Source organism: Xenopus laevis, chromosome 2S (genome assembly GCF_017654675.1).
Source record: "Xenopus laevis strain J_2021 chromosome 2S, Xenopus_laevis_v10.1, whole genome shotgun sequence".
NCBI classification, from domain to species: domain Eukaryota; kingdom Metazoa; phylum Chordata; class Amphibia; order Anura; family Pipidae; genus Xenopus; species Xenopus laevis.
Genome location: NC_054374.1, coordinates 82,794,294 through 82,806,981, shown reverse-complemented (window position 1 = coordinate 82,806,981; position 12,688 = coordinate 82,794,294). Strand labels below are relative to the sequence as shown.

The 12,688-nt window shown below is 39.7% G+C and overlaps 1 protein-coding gene across 3 annotated transcripts; it reads right to left on the bottom strand.

The window, feature by feature from the left end:
• Positions 1 to 1,689: 1,689 nt before the first annotated feature.
• mycl.S (MYCL proto-oncogene, bHLH transcription factor S homeolog) lies at positions 1,690 to 12,031 on the bottom strand. 3 transcript variants are annotated; one of them, NM_001085991.1, is given in 3 exon segments: positions 1,690 to 4,973; positions 10,176 to 10,651; positions 11,919 to 11,947. In NM_001085991.1, coding segments are annotated over 2 exon segments (1,035 nt in total). In that variant the 5' UTR covers positions 10,648 to 10,651; positions 11,919 to 11,947; the 3' UTR covers positions 1,690 to 4,410.
• Between the last annotated feature and the right edge of the window lie 657 nt (positions 12,032 to 12,688).

Here is a 12,688-nt window from a genome sequence, read left to right as displayed (position 1 = left end):
CAAGCCGAGGTTATCGCCACTAGTAGCACTACTTTTAAAGTCATGTTCCATAATGAGGACTTTTGCAATGGCTCGAAAGGTGCTTTTGTTAACACTTTCAAGACAAAAGGAAGGTTCCATGGAGGAATAAAACTTTTCTTCATTGGTTTTATTCTTATTAGGGCATTAAAGAATCTCTTCACTAGTGGATCTTCTGCCCACGTATTACCAGTCAGGGCTGAGATTGCCGATATTTGACCTCTTAACGTACTTGATTGTAGATTTTTCTCATACCCTGAGAATAAAAAACTTACAACCATTGCAGAGGATGGAACCAAAGGATCTTCTCCTTTTCCTGTGACAAACTCCGCAAACTTTCCCCACACCTTGTAATATTGAGGGGAGAAGGGAAGTGTAACCTTTTGAACTATTGGGGGAGGTCCTGTCCGCTGGCCCACGGGGATGTTAACCCATTGGTGAATGCTGACCATGGGTGACTATGGGAAAAAGTTTGGTGTAGGATGTGAGCAAGACTTTTTAGAATCATGGTCTCCTAATAGAAATGAATTGCTCAGCAAGTCATAATAGCAATCAGAAAGATCATCTTTTCTTTCAGTGCCATGTGTAGGTGAGGGCTGAGTGTATTTTTGGCAATTGGGTAGGTGCACATCTTTACATTAATGGCATTTCCTGTTTTCTCAGACAAGATAAATATATATGTACTAAATCTGAGTCTATTCTAAGTTGTGGGACAGGGACATCTTTCCGCTGGTCTAACATGGAAATATTTAAGATTAAAGGGGAACTCCACAAAAATATAACGAGCTTTTTTAAAAAATAATGTCAAGCAACTTTGCAATATACATCAATTAAAAAATTAACAGACTTCATGATTTTTAATGGCTTGACAGTTCCCTAAGCCTAGCCCCCTGCTCTTCTGTTGATCTTTCCGACTACTTTGCTGAGCTGGCCGACTACTGTTACTTTGTACCAACAGAGTACAGCAAAGGAATTCCAACGGCACACAGGACTGTGAGAAATCTTCAAAAATGTATTTCAATGCGGAGTGCGATGCAACGTTTCGGGGAGTAAAACCCCTTTGTCATGCTTGACAAAGGGGTTTTACTACCCGAAACGTTGCATCGCACTCCGCATTGAAATACATTTTTGAAGATTTCTCACAGTCCTGTGTGCCGTTGGAATTCCTTTGCTGTACTCTGTTGTGGGGCTGCCGAACCTCTGCCAGTGAGCACCAGGCATATTGCTGTTATCTGTTGGGTGTGCGGGATCCTGCTTTGTTCCTACTTTGTACCAACAGCCATCTGTCCTCCGCCTGCACCCTCCAAACCCCACAATTCCCTGCAGTCAGTAAGCTGTGGAGAAGTTGTTACAATTTGTAACATCAGTGTTTAGTCCCTCCGTCCCTGGCAGGATTTCATATGATGCAGAAAGATAAGAACTGTTAACCAGCTGGATTGCAGCATAGAAAATGGCATTTATTCAAACTCGAAAATTTCAAGAAACAGTAACTGTGATGGGTATATTAGGGTTTCTGTGTTATGTGGGCCTCTATCAAATTATGGTTTGGAAGCCGGAGTTCTCCTTTAAGGTTGTATTCTCATGTACAGTGCTGTGTGTACATGTGGCACTCTAATAAATGCTGTTTAAAGCAGCAGATGGGCAATTAGGACTTAAGGAAAAACAGTCATGCAATATAGTCAATCCCGTGCAAAGCAGATTTATTAGGTCAAAATAGCATCAAAATGAGAAAGGTCTTGCAATAAATTTCTTCCCTCTAACACACTGATGCTCGTGACAGATTTGAGGCCCAAACAATACATTTATCTACATAACAAAGTGCTTTTTAAATGACCATATGCCATTTACCAGAGGTTTCCATATGAAAGAGCATGTTGCAGTATGCAGAATATTTCCAAATTCAGAGCTTAAACAGTTGCATGAACTCTGCATTTATCCACACTCATAAGCAATTTCTCACTGTAGTGTACAGCTTTACATAAACATTAAGACAGTAAAAGAAAACAAAGACAAGGACAAAAGAATGCCATGTTAGTAGGGTTTATCTTCATGGTTTCCGGTCAAAGAGTAATAGTGCAGAGCATTCTTTGAATGCAAGTCATTCAGTTTTGGAATATGCACACGAGTGGAAACACATTGTTTGCCATAGCCCAGGCACTCTTCAAACATTCAGGTGTAGCATCTTCATCTAGTAATGTCAATAAGGTTAGATGAGAACTCCACCCAAACTAACATTTTGCACAATGAAATAAAAAGGTCATTCTATGAAACATATCAAGATACATTAGCAGTTTCATAGACTTTAAAGCTATTTGTAAATGTAATTCATGTTGAAAGCAGCAGCTTGTCCTATTAAAACGACCCATTGCAGTATTCAGTTTTATGTACTGCAGCCAAGACTCCCATTTCTAACAATGCCTTACATGTTCCAAATACCTGTGAAAGAATCGCAAAACATGTGAGGCACTGAGAATTTGAGTATGAATGAGAGGTTACTACTGCTGCCATATCTTCAGACTACAAATGCTATTAAAACGAAGGACAGACTACTCCTTTCATCAATGGCAATTACATTTATAAATCTTGAAATTATATATGATTTATGTGTGTTGCAATATTAGGACACACTTCCGCTGGACAAATTTCTTTTTGGGGTGAGGTTGCCATTTTAAAAACTACAAGAATGCCCAGTCTAGTTATCGGCTTCTCTCTTTCAAAACAAATTGTAATAAGTGAAGCTCTGCCCCCATAGAACAAACCCTATATGGTGTATATATTCTTCTGCAAGAAACAATGGAAAAGACATCTGTATACTACCTATAATAACTTCATATTAGAACTTAAATTTTAGAGTTTTGCTTATTTTAGGCTTCTGGAAAAATTCAGACTTTATCATCAGTTTCCCTATTATCAGAAACTATATTGCCTATAATCTGAGCAGGAAAAAGGAGCCAATTAAGTAGTTATTAATTATATTAAAGAAGCAACTAGATCACAAGAAATTAAATCTGGTGAAAAAAATTCTGGTTTTATAAAGGGTTAATGCCACAATCTAAAACAAAAACAGTAGTTAGTTTAGTCTGGGATATACCTACACAAGGAAGGCTCATCCATCGTTTAATACAGGAAACCTTTGGCAGCCCAGCTGTTGCAGAGCTACAACTCTCATCATGAGGACCACCTAAACTGACAGGGTATACCAAAGTTGTTTGTCCCAAAGCTGAATTGCCATAGTCTGTTCTTAGAACTCAAATGCTAAAAATTGAAGCACTCCTGGCTCTCCTACCTCTTTGTGAGCCAGATGGGGCCAAGTATTTTTATAGCATGTATTGCAATAGTCTTGTATATCTGAGTGCTGGGGTACTACAATTTGTAGGCAGGACAACAGGTGGAATATATGCAGTGTAGCGGTCACCTCAATCTATGTAAACACTGTAAATTCCTGGGGGGGGGGGGGGGGGCTCAGACTATTGCTTATATCCAAAGCTAACTAGTCTCCTCTCCAGACTAAGCCCAATGCTGAGAAGGATCTGTGTGAGGTGAAATACTCAAGTAAAGATTTATAGCAGGAGAGTCCCATGCCTTCAGCTGCTAACACGTTAAGTTTTGTTTTTTTATAAATCACAATTCCTCCCAAAGATATACAAAAATACAATATAAATTTTCATTCAGTACAAAAAAAAATCCACAGGCAGCAGCAGGTTTTAAAACAACACAAATAAATGGAGTGTAAAGTGACGAGAGTGAGGTATAGAATGGTTTATAACATTGCGTTCCCTCCACTGGCAACAGAACTCTTACCAAGCAAAGTGACATTCAGTGCCCAAAACTGGCATTTTGAGTTGCAAGTCTTGGATTGATCAGTATTCAGAGGTTTTTAGGATTTTTGGTTTTATGGTATGTTTGAGCTAAAATGTATATATAAATGAGAAATTGAGGGGTTGAAGTCTGAACTTGTCACAGAACCAGGCAAGCGCATTACAGCAGTCAACATACACAGATTTTGTACTGCAGACCAAAGGAAGTTTACAGTTTAGGCATTTTTTGTTAACACGACTAGCTTCACCATAGCATAATTTCTCTACCTGAAATGCACAGCAGAGACTGTCATTTCAAAGAGTAAGCCATTGTTTACAAATTATAAACAAAGCTTCCAAGTCTAAGTACCTATGAGGAATTAAACATGTAAACAGATTTTGGCCAGAAGAGGGAACAGACAAGCTATTAAACCAGAGAAATCAGTCACCTGAAAATAGGACAAGCCCTTTATACCAATGTGCTCCAAAGAGCAAACTGTCCGATACGGTAGTCTTTTTTGTGCACCCACAAACATTCTCCTTCTCCCACAGGAAAAACAAATGTGCAAATGTGCCAGGCATAGTCAATTCCCATTCAGCGGCCTTTTAATTGGGATATTCTTCTTAGGAGCTGCTGGTGTCGAGACCAGAGCTTCAACTTCTCTGCAGTGAGCTGCTGCTCCTGAATGACAAGACCCTTCAGAAATTCTGTTGCTTTGCTGAGAACCACAACTTTTGGGGTCTTTGTTGAGCGCGATAGACTGGGTACCTCTTCTCTGAGTGCCAAGAATCGTGACCGCAGGTCATTCCTTCTTTTACGCTCCAAATAGTTGTGATTCTTCCTTTTAGCAAGGTCCTCACTGTCAGAACTGCCTGAAGCTAGAGGAGAGTCTGGCATCTGTGGACTACATGGCTGCAATTCTGGTGGAGAAGTTACTTCTCCTGGTTCCTCCTTAACTGTTGAATGAAAGTTGTGTTGTGGAGACATGGTATTAGGATCAGGTGGAAGGCGGGCTGCATAGTTGTGTTGTTGCTGGTGTATGGATATATGAAAGAGTTTAGTTGCTGTTGGATCAGCTCGTACAGTGATGGTCACTGGTTGTCGCCCACCATAAGACTTTCTCTTCTCAACGGTTACCACATCAATCTCATCCTCCTCTGAAACAAAAAAATGACAGCTACAATGAAGTTACAAAATATATTAACTATTCATTGTTATACAATTCTTAAATAGTCCTGAGCAGTTTAGGAGAACTAATACTCCCTCCTAAAGAAAGTTCCCCATCTAATAGTCCCGGTTTGTCCCCCTCCCTGCATAGTCCCACTATTTAGAAAAATGTTGCAAAAAGTTAGCCAGACCTGGGTCTGTGCGACTTTCTGTAATACTTTTCTAAATAGTGGACTATGTGGGTAGAAGTGTGGAGGGGGGTGAATGGGGGATACTGGATAGGGACTCTTAAGGAGGGGTTTAAGGGTATAATGTTACAATATTAAAATATATATATATATATATATATATATATATATATATATATATTATATATATATATATATATATATATATATATATATATATATATATATATATATATATATATATATATATATATATATATATATATATATATATATATATATATATATATATATATATATATCAGCTCAGCAGATAGGAAACAGACATTTTGGAGCAATAATCACCTGAACCACAACTCCACCTAAAGGGCTATGATGGTAGTGTTACATAATATTTTCCAGCATTTTGTTGCCAACTCAATAGAAATCGCACAGGCACCAAAACACTTTCACTACCCTAAAGCAAAGTTCATATTGGGGGGTGATTTAGTTGCTGAATAGGTTTTATATTTAGTGTTTAAATGCCAATACTATTTTACATTATAGGCATAAATATTAAGAATTTGTATTGCTTTTAAATTTCACATCTGTGCAAAAACAAAATTTGTTAAGTTGGCCACATGGGTCAGCTTACAGGATATCCAATAACGGCTCATTACATATTTTACAATTGAAATCAGATCACTTAATTGCACTAATCTGCCTGTAGATGGATTAGTTATACTGCTATGCATGGTTGACCCCCACAATCCATGTTGTAATATTCCCTCTGTTGGTTCTGAGCAAAAGGCTTAATTTTTACAATTTGTGCAATTTTTTATACAATTAGCGCACATTTAAAACTGTGCAAGTGGCTGAGTTAGAGGTAAGTACAAAATGTGATTTCTCCAAAAAAAAAATAAAAAAAAAAAAATGGGATGCCTATCATTGGTTAAGCCAGTCTTCACTCCATCTGGAAAATAAAGTTCACCAAACTGAGCCCTCACACAGATCAGTGATCATACAATTTAGTTTGGAGGAACTAAAGTGTTTGGAAGAACCCGCTCATGCAGAGCCAGCCTCCCTAGAGCAAAGTACAGTGGTTAGGAATGCAAATAAAGCAGAAGACTGGCAAAGGAGGGAGTGCCTTTGTTCCCAGGGTATATTATGCAATAGCACATTGTCTTCAGTACAGAGAAAGCAGTTCCTTGCCATTAGAAAGGGCAGGTTTTGTAATTTTCAGTCAAGGGTGCCAAAAAAAAAAAAAAAAAACTCAAAGAGCTCTAGCTGTTGCAAACTACAACTCCCATCATCCCCTTTGTAATCAAAATAGTTGGAGGCACACATGCCGTCGATATAGCTACTCATCTCACACCATAAGCAGTAGCACCAAGATTAAATCTGCTCCTTTAATTCAACAAAGCAAACCTTGGGCTATACCAGGCATTCAACCTAAACCCATTGCAAATGTGATCCCTTCAGCTCTTACCTTTAATTGAAAAGGAAACAAAAGCAGTTGACTAGAATACATGCCTCAGGGTTAACCCTTTTCCATCTCACCATTACATATGCAAATACACTGCCAGCTTTAGATGGAATTATTGCATAAGGGTTGATAGCCAATTTCCCTAAATGGCTTTAGTACCACATGAATGAATCACAGATACAGGTATAGATACAAACTTTCCCCCCACCTTTTGTTAAAACATCTATTGTATAGAAGGGATGTTGTTGGGGGAGGGGGTGTATGAAGTTTCTGACCAAAGGAAAGAAAAGTTGTATTATTTTAAAAGGCTCAAACACCCACTAATAAATCCTAGTCAACAAGCCCAAGGGAACAATGATTGGTCCTTTGCATCTAGTTCAAATGCAAAGCTTATAACTATTGGCTCAGAGGTGTCTGACCCCCACCAACTGCAAGCTGTTGCTTTTTGTCTAGCCATGTGCCTGCCGCATGCAGCTGAAAGAGCTTTAACACAGAAGGACTTCTAAAGCAGGGGGAGGGGTACCCAACAAACAATGCCCCCAAACAGAATCCCTGGCCATGTGTACACCAAATTCAGACTCCACTATGAATGACTGGCCACTTGTCCAGTACAACGTCTAAGATTGATTAGATGCATACCACACAAAATAGTTCAAATTATCAATGATGCAGTGCAACAGCATTGTAATAAAAATACACACTATGCAGAAAGGCTACTGTATAAACTGAATTTTACTTTTGTAAAATGTTCTCTGAGCTTAGCCCATTAGACATTTATCACATAGCAAAACTGGGTTTCCCCATTATTTGTGCATTGACTTTACTGAAAAGAAGTCAAATGTACTGTATCTGGCTATCACATGAACAGATTTGTCACTGCAGTTAAGTGGAAAGTGGTAGTTATTTATTTTATATTTATATATTTATATTTTAGCCAAATACATTAATTCTCAAAAGGGATCCCCATTTTTGGATCTACAACTTGTCTAGAAAGATGAGAGGCAACAAGACTAGTAAGCACACGTGTTCATTAAGGGAAATCACATTTACTTTTTAAAGGATGAAAATGACATTTTAGGAGCTTTAGTGTAGAACTCCACAAGGTTTTTCGTTGGATCAACACCTGCCGACAAAAATGCACACGACAAGTCGAATGGAGACACAGGCATCAAGATTCTAATTGGACCGAATGAAAAATCATAGGTAAAAACTACATTGCATCCAACGCAACTAGACTGTCTGAAGAAGACTCTGCTTTCTGCGTCCACATCAGAAAGCAGTCTGTGTTGTTGTTACCTCAGACTTCATTCAGTCAAATTATATATCCATCCAACTTGTCGTGTGCGAAAAACACTTGTGGAGTTCTACCCTTAGACTAGAGTCCTGTGCGGGTCCATTTTTTAGAACACGTACCCGACCCGTACTCGCGTTACCTGCTTGGACCCACAAATACCTTATCCGCAACCCGGACCCGCTGACCATCAAGAATGAGGAAGTGCCGTCATTGTAAATGGAAGTGACATCGGAAGTAGGCGTGATCAGAAAAAAGGAGTAAATATTGCTATTGAGAAGACCCGTGCCCTGACCCGCGTCTATACCCGCACCCGGAACTTCTACCCACAGAGTACTGCAGGTTTTTGCAGGTAATCCACGGGTACCCGACACGCTGCAGGACTCTTACCTTAGACTGCGTAGGTTGCTTAATTTTCAGTTACAAGTCTTTAATTATTAAAACCTTCAAATTTGTGGCATATTTTCACACGCAGTTACTTGTTAGTGCCTAAAATGTAATACTGCAGATCACTGCACAAGTGTACTATATTTAGTTTGGTTCTAAAAAGGCTGCTAACCATAGTTCAAAGACTGAAATATGAACAGTCAAATTCAGGTTGTACCTGCAATTTAGTGAACTAATTCCTACAAATGTTTTAGTCTGTCTGCAACCGTAAACATGTAACAAAGAGTACCTAGCTGATACCATAAGTGTGTGCAGTGGCAATAGATGTAGACTACAACCAGAGCAGTGATGCAGTATTGATTGCTACACGAATCTCCTTTGTTTGGTGCTCACTCCCATATATATTTCACAGGGTCTGAAAAAGCAAGTACAGTATACATAGCCATTCCATGTTTACACACAATTTATAGAATCTTTACTTGTGTGTAACATAGGTGTAAATGCTCACTGATCTACTGACATTTTAGAGTAATTTGAAGAATTATTCTGCACCACAATTTACACGTTTACTATCCTGCTGCACTCTAACTGGGCTTTATGCCATTAACACAATAGCCTTACAAGACTGATTAAAATCATAAAGTTCATGATAAACAGAGCCAATCACTTCCTTGTGTGAGAATTCCCACAACTAAACTGCTCTGTGATTAATGCTTGAAAATGTTAGAAGTTACACTTATTTACAGCAATTTAAATGAGGCTGCTATACACTTCACTAAAGGTCCTTTGTCTGCCCTGCAACAAAGCACATACAGTTACCTTGTTAGTGCCTAAAATGTAAAACTAATGTTCATTATGCATTACAGTAAGTTTATACCTTCTATTAAACTTTCCTGATCTAAAAGTGTCTGCCTAAACATACCTCCTTCCCAGCATATTATTCATATAAAAAGGGAACTGCCATACAGCCATTTATGACAAGATTATTTTTAAATAAACAGCATGAACAACTGAACACTTCAAACGTCAAAATATTGGATCACACGTGTCCCTTTAAATTAGACACCTTGTTTGCCAGCTAGCATCACAAAGAACCAGGAGTTATAGCCCAAATTAATGTAGGGCCCCCTTCTAGGTCTTTTACATTTAAGTCCCAAAACATTCCACGAGAAGAGACATGAACCTTGCTGAAGTTTGTTCTCCATGTGACTATTCTGTCTAGGGAAGAGGTGGAAGGTATTGACAGTTTAGAGTACATTATTCATAGCAGTTATAGCAGAAAGACGTTTTCAATACAAAACCTCCAGCGGCATCAGAAAATGTTCAGCAGCCCACTAGTAAGAAACTCCATATTTAAATACTATTCACCTGAGGGTGCAATGTAAACATTATATGCCATAAATACCACAAACCTTTTAATGAAGAGTGGAGGGCGTAGCTAAAGGGGTGGCAAGCTATAGTCATTTGCAGTCATAGAAAATTGTAGAAGTGTCAGCTACTTCAAACATAGCGTTCAATTACCTGCAACAGTTTTTTTTAAAGCCTAAAATTTTATTTACCCTTCTCTGTAGTATCCTTTGGCTTTAAAGACACCTGCAACATTAACAAAAGCTGCCATTCTCAGGTTCTACTTATTATCCCAAAGACACCAAGTAACTTGCAATACTTGCAGTTATGAGGTGTGTAGAAAGCACAGGTCCCAACCTGCCAAAGCACCAAGGGTGAAATCAGCTCCAGCAGCTAGTAAGGCACATTATGAGACAAGACCCAAGTCAAATTAGACAATTGTATTTCTTATCAACTGAAGTCTAGTTAAGCATACTGAATTTTATGCATCCATTTGCTGTCACTGCCGACTTACCCGAGTCACTGGTGCTCTCAGATCCAGAAGAATTGGGAACTTTTTCAGGAATGGGCGTCGGCACAACCAAAGGAGTGGCATTCTGTTCTATAGAGTCTACTCCAGGTTCTGAGGTTTCATTGTCAGCTACAGGTTTTTGGGTATTTGTTACACGAGGAGACCCAGTAGACAGTCGTTCATGGATTACTTTTTCCAGCCTTTCTCTGGTAGAGAAGCCACTCCACATGCAGTCTCTCAAGAGCACTACAGAACTCAACCCAGTTAACTTCACAGGAGACTCCCACCCCAAATCCATCATCTCTGCTGCCCAGTCTGTTCCACCACCACCTGGGCATCCCCCAGATGATAGGGGGAAACCAGGCACAAGCTCAAACTTTTTCCAAATATCCTCACTTGGAGCAATGCAGCGATAAAAGTCTTCCTTCATATCCACATCATAGAAATAATGATTATTGCAGGAGCTGAAATCCATGGTTCTGAAGACAAAGAAAGAGTGGTGTATATTAAAGGCTGAACATAAAAGAAAAACAAAAAAAAAAATCAGAAGGACCCTCAGCATCTGTATTATATTCTGCACACCCTTCTATTGTACATCACTGCCACATAAGTTTGTCACCTATCTGCTCACTTACTTCAGCATTGTCTACCGTTTTAAAACAATCATGTCCAAAAGACTGGCCAAGGGTTTGGTTTAAGATAGTTCATCAACAGAGATGCTTCAATAGCAAAGGCTGGCTGAATGGGAAGAAAAGAGGGCAAACTATGGGCAGTGAGAAAGGGAGATTATAACTGGACAAAAAGTAAACAGAATAATTATGTATAGGTTTGACAGAAAAAGTGAATAAATTAGCAAGTAGGTATTAACAAGAGAGAAGCAAATAGCACCAATAGGGGTAACAATGTTAGGTGGGCTTGTAATACAACGAGGAAAAGAGCAACACCATGATCAACACTATACAGGCAATAATTTGGTTGGACCTTTGGACATCTATGACTGACTGAACAGACATAAGGCCAGTACTCTTATTATACCTCCTGGTGGGGCAAGGCAAAGTACCCTGGTCTAATGGGCAAGCAAAACAGAAGTTACCTGCACCTATCCACCCACACATTGAGGGACAAACATACACATTAAGGAAAACACCACTTTACAGCAGCAAATAAAGGAAACAGATGAATGATTGAGGAATGAACACAGCACCACGTGGGCAAGGGATTGCATGTAAAGAGAACACCTTGCAGAGCAAACACTGGGACAGTTCATTAAAATGTTGTGTAAAGAAATCATTCTGATGAGATGGAAGACGTTTGCTGCTTAGAAATACAATCTAATTAGACACGTGTCTACGAAATGTACCCACGCGAGGGTGAACAAGAGACAGGACCACAGTTTCCAGCTCTTTGTCTCCTCGGGCGAAGATACAAATAAGCAGAAGTATTCCAGTATGGAACGTTGCAGCAGGTGCTAAATGACCAGCACAACTATCAGCCACGCTTAAGCAGGGCAGCTATCGACAAAATAACGCTCTCTCAGACAATCTTAGGAGCACGCCTCTACATAAAAACAAGTACCACCACAACAGCTTCCCCTCCCAAGCCTGTTCCATTCAGTTCAACAGAGGACACGTTGGGAGCCACCCATGTGCAGTCACACTCGTCGGTAATCCCCTACAATCTTTCTGCAGCACCTCCATGACTATAAATACCCCTGTGCCTCTCCAATTTACCTTCTCCTCTCCTTACCCCTATCTCCCCGGTTGTCTTTCGCCCGCATACGCACGAGCTGGCAGAGTTCATTGTTCCCGCACATCTTTATATCAGCTCTTATCCTCCCCTCCGCCTACAGTGGGCTGGTCCCAGGCGCCCCGCCCTCTTATGCACCTTTCAACGGCGCTGAGAGTGGGAGTGAGAAGCTTGTAGTAGTAGCAGCAGCTAAAGACAATTGGCAAATTAGACAAAGAAGCCGGCAGGGAACCTGGGAACGCGGGCAAAGGAAAGAGGGTAGATTTGTCTAGTGTGTTTACAATATCCACTGTTTAGTCCCAGCATTTGTTGTTGTTGTATGGTGACGTATGCAGAACAATGTGTTATACTTCAAGGAAACGATGTATAGATGTATGAAATGATCACATTGCTTGTTTTCCACATTTATATAGAAGTGTAGGTGTGAATTAACCCTACAATTGTACTCACTAGCCGCCATATCACATTTGTGTGAGTCCTTACAATATTTCTGGTTTTCTAGTTTTCCTAGAAGTCATTGTGATTAGAACGTGCTGAGTACAAAGTAAACTGACAACTAGCACCCAAACAATTCCTTATAATAAGTTCTTAAGGGGGGCAGATTCCTGCACTAAAACACAACAGCTGGTTTATCCCTCCCCCAACCTTCCAGAGACAACCCACCCCCTTCCCTATTCATTCATAACAAAGAGTTAATGGCACTTTTCACACAAAGCTGCAATCTGCCCTGCAGGAATAATGGAGGGTGAGGGGACCTGGCAAAGGACCCT